The sequence below is a fragment of the Microtus ochrogaster genome, chromosome 4 (genome assembly GCF_000317375.1).
Source record: "Microtus ochrogaster isolate Prairie Vole_2 chromosome 4, MicOch1.0, whole genome shotgun sequence".
Lineage (NCBI taxonomy): Eukaryota > Metazoa > Chordata > Mammalia > Rodentia > Cricetidae > Microtus > Microtus ochrogaster.
Window position 1 is genome coordinate 69,072,467 of NC_022011.1, and position 18,029 is coordinate 69,090,495.

General features: G+C 41.8%; 1 protein-coding gene across 3 annotated transcripts in view; it reads left to right on the forward strand.

The window, feature by feature from the left end:
• Gpd2 (glycerol-3-phosphate dehydrogenase 2) overlaps nt 1-18,029 on the forward strand; it is a 136,414-nt gene that overhangs the window by 46,858 nt on the left and 71,527 nt on the right. For all 3 annotated transcript variants that reach the window (XM_005346424.2, XM_005346423.2, XM_013345925.2), the window contains exon 3: nt 11,650-11,821. In XM_005346424.2, the coding sequence (XP_005346481.1) occupies nt 11,650-11,821 (172 nt within the window). The remainder of the gene's footprint in view (nt 1-11,649; nt 11,822-18,029) is intronic.

The following is an 18,029-nucleotide window of genomic DNA, read 5'->3' on the forward strand; positions in this document are numbered from 1 at the left end:
GGTCCTTGGACTTCCCACAGGGCAGGGAACCCTGATTGCTCTTTGGGCTGAGGAGGAAGGGGGACTTGATTGGGGGAGGGGGAGGGAAATGGGAGGCAGCGGCGGGGAAGAGACAGAAATCTTTAATAGATAATCTTTAATAAACAAAAAAAAGAAATACTGGATGGATTTCTGATGACATTTAAATAAAAAAAGTTGCTCCTAATTGCTATTCTGTAGTAAACATCTTTGAATATCATTCTGCTTTTTAAGCACTCTCAACATCATTAAGATTTTAAATTCGGGTGATGGTGAACGCCTTTAATCCCAGCGTTTCGGAGGCAGAGGCAGGTGGATCTCTGTGAGTTCAAAGCCAACCTGGTCTACAGAGTGAGTTCCAGGACAGTCAAGGCTACACAAAGAAACCCTGTCTCAAACAAAATAAACAAACATTATTTTAACTTCAGGGGCGGAAGTGGTTGCTCAGTTGTTAGAACACTGACGCTCTTCCTGAGGACCCAGCACCCGCATGGTGACTCACAACCACCTATAACTCCATCTCCTGGGGGATCAGCTGCCCTCGTACAGATCTAAGTGCAGGCAAAATACCGATGCACATTAACAAAAAAGAATTTAGCTTCATTGGGGGAAGCTCCTGAGCTGAGGGTATTTGGAGTCAGAATCAACCAGAGAGATTTTTCAGAAGCCACATTTGTTTATTTGTTAAATGGCCTTGAACTTGTGACATCACTTGTCTGTTCTCCCCAGGAAAACAGTCGTCCATATATAGATACATTTTCCATAGGTTTGAAAGCAGCCTTTCTTTTTAAAAGTCTTACCTTGAAAGGGTAAAAGCAAATTTTCTAAGCTGGGGAAAATAGGTAAATGCCAGAAGATCAAATGTTCAAGGCCAGCCTTGCCTACACTGTAGGAGGCTAGCCTAGGCTACATGAGCTCTCACCTACAAACAACAAAAACTATACCAAAACAACAAAAAACCCAGACAACAGCAAAACCTAAAAATGCAACAAATAATAATTCAACTCTTCCTAATCAATTCCACTCTGTTACTTTCTTTGAGCGTAACTGAAATGTTGTATCCCTGAGCAGTATCAAACCACATCCTGGTATTACAGTGCAGGGTCCTGTTGGCCACTGCTCTCTGCTTCTGTGCGTTTCACTATTTTAGAGTCAACATATGAGATCAAGTAGGCTTATGTTATCTTATCACCTTGTCATAATACCCATCAGGCAAATGAAGGTTGTCACATACAGGGATTTCCTTTCTTTTTAACTACTTAAATGATATTCTATGTTGTGTGTTTCTTACATTTGTCTACAAAGGATGAGGTGTCATACACTAGGGAAAAGAGTCAAGATTCTGAACTGTATACAAAGTAGCTAAGTGGAATCTTGGCTTACCATTCCGACCGTACAGTTGTGATTTTTAAATATTTATTTTATGTGAATGAGTGATTTGCCTGTGCTACACATATGCTCGGTGCTCACGGAGGCCAGAAGAGGGAGCTGGATCCCCCAGAACTGGAGTTAAAGATGATTGTCAGTGGCCATGTGGGTAATGAGAATGGAATCCAGGTCCCCTGCAAGAGCAACAAGTGTCCTTAATTGCTGAATCATTTCTCCTGTCCCTTTATAGTTACGTATTAATCCTGGAACTGAACTGCCAGAATAACGCAAGCCAATTACTCTAGCAAGCAAGCTTCAAAACCCATGCTTATAGCAAAGGTTCCTTACTGTAGTCTTTCCCCATTCAGTATGGGAAGGTAGGGGACCCATTTATTCCCGTGGTTCAGGAACTTGTTATCTGTTGGGCTTTGCTGCCTACAATCCCATTTCTCTGGAGGAAGAGAATCATGTTGTTGAGCCTCCAGGCACTACATGTATCCTGAATGTCGCTTTTGAATCTAGCTGACTAATGAGCTGCTTCTTATGATGAGAGTTTTATTGTTAGGGTTTATTCCAAAGACATTCATCATTCATTTGCTTTTCTTATTTGGAACCCTGTGCATAGATTCCTGGAAAGGCTGTTTTTCTCCTAGAAATACAACTAAGTGTGGTGGGAATGTGCCTGGCATCTAAAGCTTGATGAGGCTTCGGAATACTCTGTATTTTAGATAAGGCCAGTTGAAACTATTCTTATCCGCTCTGTATGGTGAACTGTTTCTTATGAGACATGCTTCATCAAAGCACTGAAATTATGCAGACAGAGCTGGGAATGTTCTCTGAAGAGCATCCTATCAGCTTCTCTCTAATTCTGGGTTTTATTTAACACTTAGCCCTCAAAGTGGGGCCGCGGCAGCAACTTGTGGTTCTAACTCACGTCGGGCCTTCGAGGAGTTTGGGATGCTATTTTGTGGCTGGCATACAGAATCGGCGAGGTTAACTGTACTTCTATAGGTCACCCGTGAGTCAACGGCTGAGCTAGGATTAGCGCTGACAGCTGGTGAGCTGCTAGGCTGTTGCTAACTGAGCAGCGTTGACATTCACTTTGATTTGACTTTGCATTTCATTTTCAACTATTTATTCATTTTAAGGCCTTTTAAAGAAACTTTTTAGGGATATTGTGGGACAGAGGGAACTTTCTATAAATGCCCCGGGAGAGCCCTCTTGCTTCTGTCCCCTTTTCATCCTTCCAGCTTGACAGTTACATGTTTCTGTTTGGAAAGCTTTCTCTTGGTGGTTTTTTTCCCTCCTAAATTTAGGATAAAAAATACTTTTAGGTTAGGTAGTCTCAATTTTATAAGGTCTAATTGTGTCATAGCATGTATATATGAGAGGGCTTGTATACATCTTACTTGTACTTGATGAAGTAGCCACAGAGATGGAGAGTGTGTATCTCAAGTTTGAACATGAACTATTTGGAAAGTAAGGTTCAAGTATAGTAGACTCATCCCTTGGCTAATGGATCAGAGAGAGGTGACCACTAACCCTGTTTCAGATCCAGCTCAATGCCTCATAGAGAGTTTTAAGGCCAAGTGCTGTTTGGTAGACATCTGGGTCTTCTCTGCGACTGCACAGGATGGCTGGCTGGTTGCAGGCTCTGCAGATGAGCTAGGATTTCGAGAATTCATTAATTTCCTGGAAAGTTCTGCACTGTAGAAGGTGCGTTGTGGTTCACACCTTCAATCTCAGCACTTGGGAGGCGTAGACAGGTGGATCTCAGAGTTTGAGGCCAGCCTGTTCTACTTAGTGAGTTTCAGGATAGCCAGAGCTATGTAATAGAGACACCCTATCTCAAAACAAAAGCAAACAACAATTTTGCCTAGACCTCACAAGGATCCACCTGATTCTGCCTCTCCAGTGCTGGGGAATAAAGGCATGTGCTACGAAGCCCAGGAGAAAAAAAAGAAAATAAAGAAAAGAGAAGAAATATGTAAAAAGATGCCTCCTCTATATTTATGAGATGCTATGTGGGGGGTAGGGTAGACAAGCAGCTACTGGACAAGAGTGCTATATTTCTATATATCTTTTTCCTTTCCTTTCTCTTCAACCCCAGATTTGCTATCTACACCTTCCACTTTCTTTTTATATGCATGTATGTATGTGTACTCATGTGCATCCTTGGTGTAGAAGGAGGCCAGGAGAGAGGATCAGATCCCCTGGAACTGGACTTGTAGTCTCTGTTAAGCAGCCAGATGGACCCTCTGCATGATCAGCAAATGGTGTTATAATTTAGCAAAACACAGAGCAAGAGAGAAAGATGCCATGCGACAAGAGTTCAGGTGGAGGGGGTTTTTTATTGGGGGGAAAGTGAATGGGAAGAGGGGGAGGGGAGGGCAGAGTCTGGCTTTTGGGGGCAGGAGTAGCAGGAGTGGAGTGGCATGGAGGGGGAAGGGGGAGAGAGAGGGGACAGACAGAGAAAGAGAGATGGGAGGTGGGCAGGGTCCTTTTAAAAGGAAATACAGCGAATGTGCACAGAAGGTGCTCTTAGTAGCTGCAGCTGTGAGGGCATATCCTGTCAGGACCCCAAGGGCAGGCCAGTACAGATGCCTGAATACTAACAGTCCTCCCTTTTATTTATTATAAAAGGAGTTAGAAAGAGGTAGCAGGTGAGGTGGGGATGAGGATGCCGTGTTCTCAAGACTACTTCCTGCTGACTTGGTGGTGTCGCTCATCTTTGGGGTACCTGAGAAAGCTGGGTGTTGACTGCTTTACGTCACTGTCCATGCTCTGTGGCACTGTCAAGCACATGCTAGGACCTGACAAAATGCTGTTGGGGGTGGATCTAAGTCAACTCCCTAGGGTTTAAAGCAACTGGTTCATTCCCATCACAGCATCACCCAGACATATTTGATGGTCTTGCACCTCAAGCTCTATGGCCAGCAGCTGGTAATCGTGCAACAGTAGTTGATTAAGAATGGTCAGTGGGTCCAAAAATCATTCCAGTGGGAGCAAAGAGGTATAAACGGTGACACAGTTCCCATGAATGTGGCAGAGAAGTAAGACCCAAGGGTTTGAAATTCCTAGCATCCTAGGAATTCAGAGAGGGTTGATTTTGAGACAGACACAGGCTGTCCAGTGGCTTGTCACACAAAGGGCAGGAGGGGTCAAGGGCTCTGAGCCCAAGAGAGACACAGTCACCTGATACCAGGACTTCAAGAAAAGCCATAAGGCAAGAAGTCTGTGCTAGAGAAAGGAAGCCTCATGTCCAGGGTCAGAGGTGGGGAGCCCTGCCAAAGACCTAGTTGCCAATATTGAATGGAAGGGAAAACCACCAGTGAAGGAGGAAGCAGATTTGTTGCAGGTGGAAAAGAGGAGCTGTTGAGGGCGGAGCAGGTGAGTAGGGTCCCAGAGTGAAGTAATTACCTTTCGGTGAGCTCTGCCACTGAGCAAACATGCTGCATGCAACAGAGTTAGTGTAAGAGTTTTATTGGGGGAGGGGAAGTGGAAGAGTAAAGGAGTAATACCTCCTTCCATCTATCAGGATCGCTGGCAGAATGTTGCAAAAGTCCCATAAAATATCAGGAAGCAGAGTTTTGGTAGGCTTATTCCCCATGAGTGAGGCAGAACAGGATCCAATGGCTTTTTATCAAGCAAGGATCATGAGAAATGCACAGGCTGCTAGGTTATCCATCAATCGAGGGGCAGGGGCCGAAGGACTAGACTGGCACAGGCCTCCCAGTGGGTAGTCACGTAAAGGGTGGAGACCAAGGGCTCTGAGCCAGAAAGAGCCATGGGAAGGATTTCTGGTGGTAGGAGTCAACAGGAACTGCATCTGGTTACTGAGCCACTTCCATCAGCCAAGACCCACAGAACCAAACCAGGACCACTAGCTGGTACCCACATTTTCAAACACGTTAGCCTGTGGGGACATCGTACATTTAAAGTACAGCAAGGGACTTGCTTGGTTTTCTGTGAAAATGAGTTTCCTTGCGTTAATTGGCTACAGAGTAAGCACGAAGCCCTCATGAATCTGTTTATAGTAAAACATGTGGCTTACTGTCATGTAAATACAAGAAAACCCATCGATTGGGTCACAAGAGGATCCATGAGGTGAAGACCATTCAGACATATGAAGATAAACCATATGAAGATGGTTGTCACCTTTGGCCTCCAGGAATACACAGATGTGGTTAGTCTTTTTCCATGACAACAAAACAGGAAGCAATTTCTCTCCAGTCTAACTGATTGAATGGCATAATATGGGCGAGTGAGTGATTGTTGCAGTCTAAAGTGATTTGCATGAAACCTACTTTATACTCCAATTATTACTATACATGATTACAGGACAACCTGGCTGTTAATTGCCTGTGGTCTTTAAATATGCGCTTCTTTCAGAAATAGACACTAATTATTAGATCTTGTTTTCGGTCTCACCCGAAGTTGCAAATGTCTAGGATTTTTTTTTAATTTGCAAGTCTAATTTTGCTCAGACATAGTAAAACTGATTTCATTCGAAATCCTATTCAAGGGAAATGCTCTTGGTAACTCCAGATTATGAACTTTACTTCCAATTCTATGTAGATTCAAGTTTCTCTCCATTTTAAAAGGAGATATTTTGTTTGTACGTATGGGTCTGAATACGTCTGTGTGCACAGAAATGCAGGTTCCCTCAGAAGCCAGAGTCAGATGGGTTTCCCTGGAGCTGGAATTACATGGAGGTTTGAGCCACCTAATGTTTGTGTTAGGAACCATACTTGGGTCCTCTGCAAGATCAATATGTGCTCTTAACCACTTAGCAATCTCTGCAAGTTCCATGCAAATCTTTGTCACAGTGCTGGAGGAATTTATTTTATTTTTCCTTGTAGTACTGGGTATTGAATCTAGGGTGTTACATGTGCTAGCCAAGACTTTCCCACTGAATTGCAGCCCCAACTCACTTTCCTTTCTTTCTTTCTTTCTTTCTTTCTTTCTTTCTTTCTTTCTTTCTTTCTTTCTTTCTTTCTTTCTTTCCTTCCTTCCTTCCTTCCTTCCTTCCTTCCTTCTTCCCTCCCTCCCTCCCTCCCTCCCTCCCTCCCTCCCTTCCTTTTTTTTCCAAGACAGGTTTTCGCAGTAGCTATGGAGCCAGTCTTGAAACTCAATCTGTAGACCAAGCTGACCTTGAATTCACAGATGTCTGCCTGCCTCTGCCTCCTGAGTGCTGGAGCCCACCATCCGGCTCCCAAACTCACTTTTTAAGACAGGGTCTCACTAAGCTGCCCATCGTGGCCTTGAACTATCTACTTTCTGACTTCCCAGGGGATGGTGCCACAGGGATAGTTTCATTGGTGAGGTTAGGTAGCTAGCTGATCCTGTGAAGAAGGACGCTTAAAAGAAATCCCACACTAGCTCAGAATTGAATATAATAGAGGGTTACTTATTTAGGGGTAGACTCACAGATCACAATCCTTTGCTGGAACGGGGAACAGCAACCGAATCCCACTGTAGGCATAAATAGTATGAGACCACGCCCAAGTGGGTGGGTAACTTAAAGGCTACTGGCAGTAGGAATTCCTACAGCAATTCTGAATCTGCAATCCTGAAGCTCGTAGTGCTGGGTTTGTACTGGGTTTAGGCCTAGGGCAGCAAACTCACATGCCTCCAGTGGACATTCTGGTAAAATGAAACCATGACACTAGTCAGAGAGTATCCTGGGGCTTACAAGTTCTGCCTTATCTACGGGCCATAACTGCTGGCACTCATTTGTCATTAATCTCAGTTAGGAATCTTGAGATTTATGTGACACTGAGCAGTTTTTAAAGTTGGATATGCAAGCCAGATTTTAAGGGAGTATGTGACAGCAAAGAGCAGACATGTATAGTATATTCTAGACTTAACACATGCTCTTCCCGCTTCCTTTCCTAGTTTCACCCAGCTGATGCTCACCACTCTTGGCTTGATTTAGCTGGCCTTTCTAGGGAAGCTTGGCCAGGATATACGAGATGCCTTCTGTGACTGGCCCTTCCTTCCTTCCTTCCTTCCTTCCTTCCTTCCTTCCTTCCTTCCTTCCTTCCTTCCTTCCTTCCTTCCCTCTTCCTTCATAGCTAAACTGGCCCTGAACTCTCTGTGTAGCTGAGTATGACCTTAAACTTCTGATTCTTTTGTGGTTGAGTGTTAGGATTATAGGCATGTACTACCCGACTTGTTTGATGTAGTATTGGGGATTGAACCCAACACCCAAGGGTTTTATAAATGCCAGGTGAGTACTCTGCTGATTTAGCTTCACACCACACAGACACAGACACAGACACACACACACACCCCTTTAGCTTCTTCTCAGCCTTAAATGCCGGTGAAAGTCATATTAGAATTGTCTCTGTGTCCTCTTGCCGCCTAGTATATAGAATGCTTGAGGGACTTCCCCAAATAGTCATTTGTTGAGTGAGTGGTGCAGAGTCCATCATCTCACGAGCATTTTGGTCTTTCAGTCGACTTAGGACATTCTGGATCCATCCATCAGCAGAGCTCATCCCCCAGATCCCTGTCTAACCACCCTGTCAGGCTTGGCAGAGGGAGACCCAGAAAAGGCAGGAGGAGAGCGCAAAGATCCTTTTCTTTAAGGGTGTCATAACTTACCATCCCTGCTTTGTTATCTCTGCCCCCTTCTTTAGTTCCCTGAAATTAGCATGTTCTCGGGAAGGTAGAGTGCAGATGTGTTTTTGTTACTCAAAGCCATCTGAAGCCAAAATGAGTCTTTCTCCTGTCATAATTCTAAGTAGGGCCTTAGGCTGTGTTTACTGCCTCTAAAATAAGCGTGGTGCTTAGCTTCTCAGTTGCAACAGTTTCCAGCTTTTTTCGAAAGAAATAAACAAAAATAAAATGTTATTTTAAAGTACTGTCAGAAATTAAATAAATCACCCTCAATAGGACTGTGTGTATATAAATATATATTTTTAAATTGGAGGAACTCCTCAGTGCAACTTTTGCAACAGTCAGCAGCCCCCCGATATTAATGGACCTGACGAAGGTTTACTGTGCAGATTCAGTGAGCAGGAAAAAGCTACATGCCTTATAAAACTGCCCAGTACACAAGTGCTGTGCTCATAGCTGGTTACTATTGTTAAGTCAATTTTACTGAGGTATGATTTGGGGAACAGCTTAAAATGTGGTGAATCACGGATCACTGACCTGTTTTCTGATCCCATACTTGGTTTTTTGCTGAACATTGTTTATATAGAATGGTCACAATCATGTAGTACAGGATTCTAAGTCTAGCTTTCTTTCTTTTCCTTTCTTTTCTTCCTTCCTTCCTTCCTTTTTTTTTTTAGGGGAGAGGTTTCAAAGACAGAGTTTCCCTGTGTGAGTCCTGGCTGTCTTGGAACTCACTCTGTAGATCAGGCTGGCTTTGAATTGAACTCAGAGATCCGTCTGCATCTGCCTCTGGTGTACTAGGTCTAAGGTATGGACACACACACACATACACAGAAACTGGAAAAGTATCTAAGACACCAGGCGAAGGACTACCCTAAACTCTTGCTTTGGCAGCATTACAAATAAAGTCATTTCTTGTGGGTAATTATCAAGAACACTGATTGCTGGCAGGTTAAAAAAATAGCTTGGGGAGATAAAGCCATGATACCAATATTGAGACATACATGTGACATCCAACTATAAGTGATAATTAATTAGCCATTTGATATCTGGAGTTCCCCAAATTAGAAATTATTGTGGCATGAAGAGTATAGGATGATATGGACCATCTGAGATTCTCTAGAGAGTTCCTAGCCATCTGAAAAGAATGAGCAGGACACACCTAAGAGGCAGGTTACTCACTCATTACTGTCGGACAGTTGAGTGGTATCCAAAGGAAGCTAAGAAAGAGAGGTACAAAAAGTGGGAGAAAAATAGTTGTCTTGGATACCGAATTGAGTGACAGTCAGTTGTGTTGTGGGCATGGGGTGTCTTGTGATGAAGAAGATAATGGTGTACATGTAAAAATCTAGTTAATAGTGAGTTTAGTGAGTAAATACTAAAGCCGGATGATTCAGGGGCTTCTGAATCTCTTGTGAATTTTTCGGGTAAATGTTGGGAACATGCGATGTTGGAGACATATATTCCATTTAAGGAAAGGTTGTTTGTTTGTAGTCGTCCATGCTGTCCTCAAGTATGTAATCCTCCTGTCTTCCTGCCTCTTGGGCATTGAGATGACAGGCATGTAGCCACCATAAAGATGAAAGAGGTGTTTTTCATATTAAGATAAGGCAGGCTAAAACTATTCCCACAAAAGGTCAGGAAGCTTGCAGGACCACGTAACCAATGGGAGCGACGGATGCTCCTCACATCTCCCCCACCTGCTGAGGAGAAGCCCTGGTTGAATCTTCATGGTTAGAACAGACGAGGGCATTTTTGGAATTAACAAGTTCTAATGAACTATACCGTGATATGGTCTTTAAACTTATTTCTCGACTATTTCTAGAAAACTTACCAGGCAGAAAATGTCAGCGATTCTGTTGACGTGTGAAAACGCTCGGGCGGTTTAGTCACTTGTCAGTCCCATGTCCAAGTCTTCCCCATCTGTCCTGGCACAGTTACGCCTCCCTCCCCACAGTGGTCAGAGTCTACCCCACCCCCTGTTTTGGCATTTGCTTTTTCTACAAATGTGTTATGTCTGTATATACTATCTCTCCGTGTGTTCTATTTTTCTTCTCATTAGGTGAGGAAGACAGACCATAGCTCCAGGAGCCAGTCCTTCGTAGAACTTAGCAGTTTCTTTTATTTGGCTTGTTACATGAGGGAACAGTTATTAATACATGAACAGGAAGAGTTACATGCAGAATGGGATGTTTTTGAGTTTTGGCTTTTAATTAATAATTTAAAAATTGGTGCACTCTGTTATAAGTGTGGAGGTCAAAGAACAGTTTGTTGGAGTCTGCTCTTCCTTGCTATGCGGGTCCTACGGACTGAACCCAAGTTTATCAGACTTTCAAGACAGGGGTGCAGAGACTCAAGCTGGGTCTCTGTGATCCAAGACAGGCATTCCACAATGTTCTCTAGACTTCTGGCTTTATTTCTATAGAAATGCAATTGGCTTGATAATAATTAATCCAGTCCTAGGCAGTAGTTTGGTTTATCTGAATTTTTTTTTAAATACCTTATCTTGAATGAACAGAAAATAGTCTCCATGCAGTAACCACACTGGATATCCACGTGAACACTGTAAGCCCAGCCCTTAGGACAGTTTGGGGCCAGTTTGGGACCAGTTGGGGCCAGTTTGGGACCAGTCTGGGCTGCATAAAGAATTCCAAGCCATCTTGTAGATACACAAAAAGACCATGTCGCAAAGACCAGAGAGCTCCTCTTCTTGAGCGAGCTTGGCCCTCGTCACTCCGAGCTTCATAGGTGACTTAGGTCAGAGTGGAAGGAGAATCTTCACTGTGCTGATACTGCCATGGAATAGAGGGAAACAGAAGCTGTCATCTTTGGATAACTAAGGAACAACATGCATCAATTACTCTGCATTGTGCTAAATGTATCCACACAGTAGTGTGAGAAGCAAATCCCAAATACCTATTTTTCTGTGTGCTTGACCTTAAGCTCTGGTTCTGGAACTCTCTCATTTTCATGTGCTCTCTCTCTCTCCTTATTATGTTGTGCTGGCAGTCCTGAAACTCAGTATATAGACCAGGCTGGCCTTGAACTCACAGAGATCTACCCATCTGCCTCTGCTTTCCAAGTGCTGGGAATAAAGGTGTGAGTCACCAAACCCAGCCTTGCTTATTTCAACAAGGTACTGTCGACAAATCACAAATCACAAAATTAAGAGTATACGTTTGTCATTAGAATTGCATAAGAAACATATACTTTTAAGAAAATGCACAATGGTTATAAAGTTCTGTTTCCCCCTCTCACATGATGTCTGTACTTTTAAATCTTGTCTGAATGGTTTGATACTACCAGGTAAAACCCTTCCTTCTGATTCCTCAAATTGGTTTAGGTAAAACATTTGGGAACTGCTACATAGTGCTAGAAATAATTAAACTTTGCTATATTTAAAACACAACCAAATATTTGAGATATTGAGTGTAAAACCACGTGTTCTGTGTGTAAATAACTGAGACCTATGTAAAGGACTAAAGCCGGCCCCATCACCGCTGCTCCTGTGACTGCAGGAGGACCATGGGCTAGGACTGGTAGCCCTCGTGTCCATTATGAATCTCTTTATAGTACACTGTATGCTTTGCTGAATTAGCATTCCAGATGTGTGACCAGAACCTGCCCGCTTTCCTTCAGGTGAGCCTGGCTTATGTGGAAGCAGCAGAGTGCCTCACAGAGCCTGTGAACAGGGAGCCTCCCTCCAGAGAAGCTCAGCTCATGACGTTGCAGAACACATCGGAATTTGACATCCTTGTTATTGGAGGAGGAGCCACAGGAAGTGGCTGTGCACTAGACGCTGTCACCAGAGGTGAGTCATCTTCTAGTATTGTACGTGAAGACAGTGTTGACTCTTGAGCTCACATTTCTCTTGGTGTTCCCCAGTTTTCCATCCTTCATGAAAACTCTCGCAATTTTAAAAAAAATCTAGGCACTTATATAGTTTTAAAATTAAATATAACCTAGGCTGGAGAGATGGCTCAGTGGTTAAGAGCATTGCCTGCTCTTCCAAAGGACCCGAGTTCAATTCCCAGCAACCACATGGTGGCTCACAACCATCTGTAAAGAGGTCTGGCGCCCTTTTCTGGTTTTCAGGCATACACACAGACAGAAAATTGTATACATAATAAATAAATAAATATTAAAAAAAATCTTTAAAAAAAAAGAATTTGAAAATTAAATATAACTAAAAATATTTCACTTCAGCAGATTTATTTAAAAATGAAACTCTATAGTCTTGAAAATTCTTTCGTGTAAACCTCATAACCTAATATTTTTCTATTTATTTTGAATCATGATACATTTAAAATATAGACACTCTAGAGTCTACTCTGCTATCACACTGACCTCAGTTGTCAAGTTTCACGTCTCCAATCATGGTGTATAATTTGAGGGGGATTATGCTCAAACACGCCGAAGCAGGTGAGAAGAACAGCTTCCAGTCATCACAAGGCAGCTGGAGCTTAGCTTTCTGGCCACCCTGGACACGAGAATGGAAAGGGGCTATAATTCTGTCTTTATGGGAGGTTGGGCTTGGGACTGCTCTACTCAGAAGAATTAATATCTTCTAGGTAGGTGACAATCTTCTGTGCCAAAGAGAATCCTTTCTCTAGTAGGAGTCAGCCAGGGAACTTAATTTTCCTCCTATTCCCAGTTGTTTTCTTCATTTACATAAAAACATATAATCATTCTTTCCGTTTCAATTTTGTAACCATTTGAGGTAGTTTCTGCATGCATAATCGTTTGCAAGGCACTGCAAGAGAATACAAAGATGATCTGTGGTCAGTGCCTTAGGGAGCTTTTGTGTATAGATCACATTATACAGAACACGTACCTTTCAGTGTGTGGATTAGAGACATAGGTACATCCGTCTGTAGGTGTAAACTCTCTCATCGATAGAGTGCACAGGAGCTGAAAGGCTTCCACCACATATAACAGTTTAATAGGCAACTATTACTTCCTGAGAAGGACCAGGACTGAAGAAATACGCTGTCGGAACTGCATAGAATCAGCTCATGTGGAGACAGCAGGAACTTTAACTGGGAGCACCGAGGCCAGATAGGAAGATGAAGAGGGAGGGGTTGAGAGGCAGGAAGTATATCAGGTGAAGACCTTGACTTTCCTGAGCAGGCCTCCTGAGATCCTGGAGATGAAGAAAGGGTAATTTGGAGGGTGCAGACACATCGACAGCCTCTCCAGAGACACGGAGATAAATGCCATGGTGAAGTGGGGTTGAGAAGAAAGCCATCTGTGGAAGGATTTTTTCTTTCTTTTCTCTGTTTTTGTTTTGTGAAGGCAGGAGGAACAATTCAGTGCAGGACTGAAGTTGAATATGCAATCGAAGAAGAGAGGGTGCAGCATAGTCCTGGGGAAAGATGAGGAAGGGGCTGTCCCAGGTGTGCCCTAGTTTGCACAGGGGTAAAGATTCTAAAACAGAAGAAAGGGACCCTGCTGAAAGGACCTGAGAACTGATAGAGAACATCTGTGTGCTATGCTCCACTTATGTGTGGAAGGAAGAAACTTAAGTGATGAATAAACATACCACTGTCTTATAGAGAAGATAATAGGGGAACACATACAGCCATTTTATAGAGAAGATAATAGGGAAATACATACCACCATCTTATAGAGAAAATAATAGGGGAATACATACAGCCACCGTATAGAGAAGATAATAGTGAAGGAAAGGGTTTTTTTTTTTTTTAAACAAAGTTGGAAAATAGAGATTGTTATCCATGAGGGAGAAGCAGGAGGGAAGGAGAGAGAGGAGAAAGAGAGAAGAGAGAGGAGGGGAGGGGGAGGAGAAGAGGGAGAGAATATGAATATTTGTGTGCACATCTAGTACTGCCAAGAAGCAGAGAAATATAAACCAGAGAAAGTAGATTAGAACCCAGAACAATTCTCAAATTTACTAGTTATCAATAATAAATGGAGAATATAATAATAATGATAATAAATGAGGAAGGATTTATCGAAGCAGAGGGAACTGTTTAAAGACAGATCTAGTGGTGAAGAAGGCAAGGTGGCAGGTAGAGGAAGCTTGACATCCGGGGTGACTGGAGGACCCTGAGGGAATCCCAATGAAACCATCACACAGCCTTATTTCTTTTCTCCTATTGCAAAGTGTCACCTCTGTTCTCTTCATGTATTTCATCTATTCCGTTTGAAAACGTAGACAAGATCAGTTGTCGTTACTCTCCTATAGTGGGCTCCTTTCAACAACTGTATTTAGTAGGGTTTCGTGTACGTTGTATTTATTCTTGTCAATGGAAAATGCTGTTTTGTGTGTTTTCACTAAGCGAATGAAGTTTTTTGTTTGCTTCTTTTTGTGAGTGTGGAGTATGCATGCACACTTGTGTATGGTTTTTGCAAGTATGCATGTCTACAGAGGACAGAAGTTGATGATGGAAGTGTTTCTCAATCACTCTCCACATACTTGTTTGTGAGGCATGAGCTGACTAGGTCAGCCAACCTGGCCTCAAAATTTAGATGCTCCTGACTTAGCCTCTCAGACACTTGGATTTCAGGCATGTGACAGCATATCCAGCCATTTTTGTGTTTTTCTGTGTGTGCAGGATGCTAAACCTGGCGCCTCAGGCCTGCTAAGTACATAACCATTGAACTGCACCTCCAGCCTCATGTTTTTTTCTTCCTTATTTAAAGCCCTACTGCTATGAGTTAAGTTCTGAACAAGCTCTGAGCATGCAAGAACTAAGATGTTAACTAATACAGTTTTTTCCTTTGAGCAGTGAAGTAGGCATTCAGTAGTGATTAGAGAATTGTGGGTAGTGGTAGTGCGTTGTAGGTAGTGGTAGTGATGATGACCACAACCATGATGATTGGAGTTTTCATGAAAGTCTTATATTTAATAACATCTAAGAAAATGATATGCACTTAATATTTTGTGACATATTGATCACCACTTTAGAATAATTGCCTGTCTTTTTCTAAGTTCATGATTTACAGACGGGATGGTCATAGTGTTTATAATTAAAACATATAAGGAGGTGCTGAAGGTAGTGTGTATTTATCCTCTTACTGTGGTTTCTGATTATATCAGTGGCCCTCTGAAGTGTGAAATAACCATGGGCCTTTGGTTAATGAATTGCACATTGTTGCTGTTCATTCATGGAATTTGCTCTTTTATTATATTTGATGCTTCACTTAACAACAAATTTTGCTTTCTCTGTGTTTGATATGTTTTTACCAAATTATTCCTGATTGTATCCATTAATCTTTAGTCACATTTGACAAAAATAAATTACTGTGATCTTTTAAAGTTACCAGTAATAATTAGATTTTTTTTCAGGACATCAAAGTTTTGGGGGGAACCACTAGATATGAAAGGATTTGTATAGAAATGTTTACACAAGCTTTTTAGATAAAATCCTATGCGCAAATGTAATTTCAGCAGTGGAAAAACAAAGACAGTGGAGGCGAAGTTGTGGAGTCCTTACAATGGTCATTTATTTACATTCTCACCATCTGCATCTTTTCAGGAATCAATTCTCATTTGTTTCATTTGGGAATATTATTTCATAAACATAACATGCCCAGTTTGGCTGACGTTCTTCTACAGGGCTATGATCAATAGCAATGGCCTCACTGATCACCACATCTGTGGCTAGTTTCTCAACTGAAGTATGGTTCCCCAGGCACCATCGTGGGGGCTTTGCTCCCAAGGTACCAGAAAGGAGGAGACTTTGATTATTGCAGTCTCTCCCAGCTGTTGAAGGTGTTTCCTTTGTCTCTTTTTATGTGACTTTACCTGTGTGTATATCACAGCTGTGTGTGATAGGTGGCAGAAAGATCAGTTCAAGGTTCTGAGACATGTTTCAAAAGCCTAAATGCCAGGGGCTGGAGAGACGGGGAGGTTGGCTCAGCAGTTAAGAACAGTCACTGCTCTTTAAGTGGCCCCAGGTTCGGTTCCCAGTTCATGAGCCAATGGTATCTCCAAAGGCCCTGATGCCCTCTATTCTTCATGGGCTTCTGTACACATATGATGCATATGAACGCACAAAGGCAGATACATAAAAATAATAAATCTTTAAAGAAACCCCAAAGACAAAACAATGTACAGGTACTTATGGTTTATAAAGTGGTGTACGACTGGCCACTCTTGACTCTCACCATGCTTCTTTTAAGTCTGGGCTGTGCAGCACAGTCAGGACACAGACTATGCATGCGGGATGCAGCAAATTCCAAGTTTGGTCTCACTGCTATTTATCTCTGACTTTCAGTAAGTGTCTTTCACATAGAACTTCTAGACTTTCAGGGATAGTTGGAGTGTAATAGTAACATTCTTTTCCATAATCAAAGGTTTATGCATTGTAGAAAAAAATTGCAAAAGAAGGAGAGCCTTGAGTGAGCTTTGACTCTTTCTGGAGGCTATAGGCCTATATGCTTGAGTATTCTGCTACACTGCTCCTGGGAGTCGGGTGTGCAGTTAGCTTTTTGTCTGCTTGACATAACTGGAATCACCTGGGAAGAGAGAACCTTAATAGAGGAATTGATCCATCAGATTAGTCAAGCTCCCTGTGGGTGGTGCCACCCCCAACAGAGGTAGGCCTAAGCTAGTGGTTCTCATCACCCTGTCTCGAAAAACCAAAAAAAAAAAAGAAAGAAAGAAAATCAGATAGACCTGTAAGTAATTGCCAAGAAAATAGCCAAGATGTGTTATAAGTCGGAAAAGAATATTATGGAAGAATAACTTAATTACACGTATATTTTAAACACAAATGAATACAGGCTATAGACTTAAGCTCAGTAAGATTATAGTAATACACACAAAACATTTTAAATAATTAACCTCAGTTTCCATTGGCTATTGTATTATTTTTATCATTTTGTCTTACACTTCCCCCACTTGATACAGGCCATTTTTTATAATAACAAGGTGAGAAGAAGGAACTATAGTAGCACCTCTCATTTCCTGCAACTATATTATTATGTTATGAACACAATTTTCTGACTTTACAGTTGAATGTATATTTAAGTAACATAAAATATGTTAATGATATAGTCAAAGTTACCAGTTATATATTAGTTACATATTTATCCATTTCCTAATATTGGCATAGCCAGAGGAATTGAAATAATGAATATCTAATATTTCATACACCTGTACAAAACATTCACTGTCAGAATGCCAGACAAAGTATTGGATCCAGACCTTGGCTTGCCAGGGTTCCTGTCAGCTCCTTGTAGGTGCTATCCTAGAGGAAGGAGTCCTTCGTATTAGGCCTTTGGGGTAGTCTTCTGTATTAGTAATGACAGTGGCTCAGGAACCCAAATAGGTGCCCAAAGTTTAAAGAAAGAGAATCTCATCTTTGTTTAAAACCTCATCTTTCCCCGTGCAGCACGCAGATTTGGTGCCTATGCTTATATTACTAAGGCACGATCGTAACTTTTTGACTTGTGTTATTGCCTTGGGGCCTCTGATTATTTCATAGCGATGGTTCCTGCTTTCCATCTAGCAAACTCTAACAATCACATTTCTGAAATTTAATCCTAATGAAATAATTATAGATACAGGGAGTTTAAAGGAAAATATAATCGCACTGCACAACCCGAAAGAGTGAAGACAGATGTTCAAAAGCAAGGAACTGAATAAATAAGCATAGTAAACGTTTAATGTAATACTTTAAAAGGCTTTAACAATGAAATTACATACAATATTTATCGATTACAAAATGTTTATAATAAACAGTGTTAAATGAAAAAACTTTAAATATGGTCCTGTTTTTGCAAAACTGTTCGTATGTGATTATATACATGCACAGAAAATGTGAATGTTTAAACGCCCAAATGTCAACTGTGGTTATCTCTGAGTGGTGTAATTACAGGAGTTTTATTTTGTTCTCTGCGCATCTCCGCATTTATTATATTGAGCATGTTTTCATGCATAATAAGATAATCAGTAAAAGGTATTAAAATATACTTCTGTTCTATTCCATGTTGTGAGAGTTAAATGTCGTATCGTTTCTCCCTTTAGGTTGTAATTATTCCCTTGCATTCAT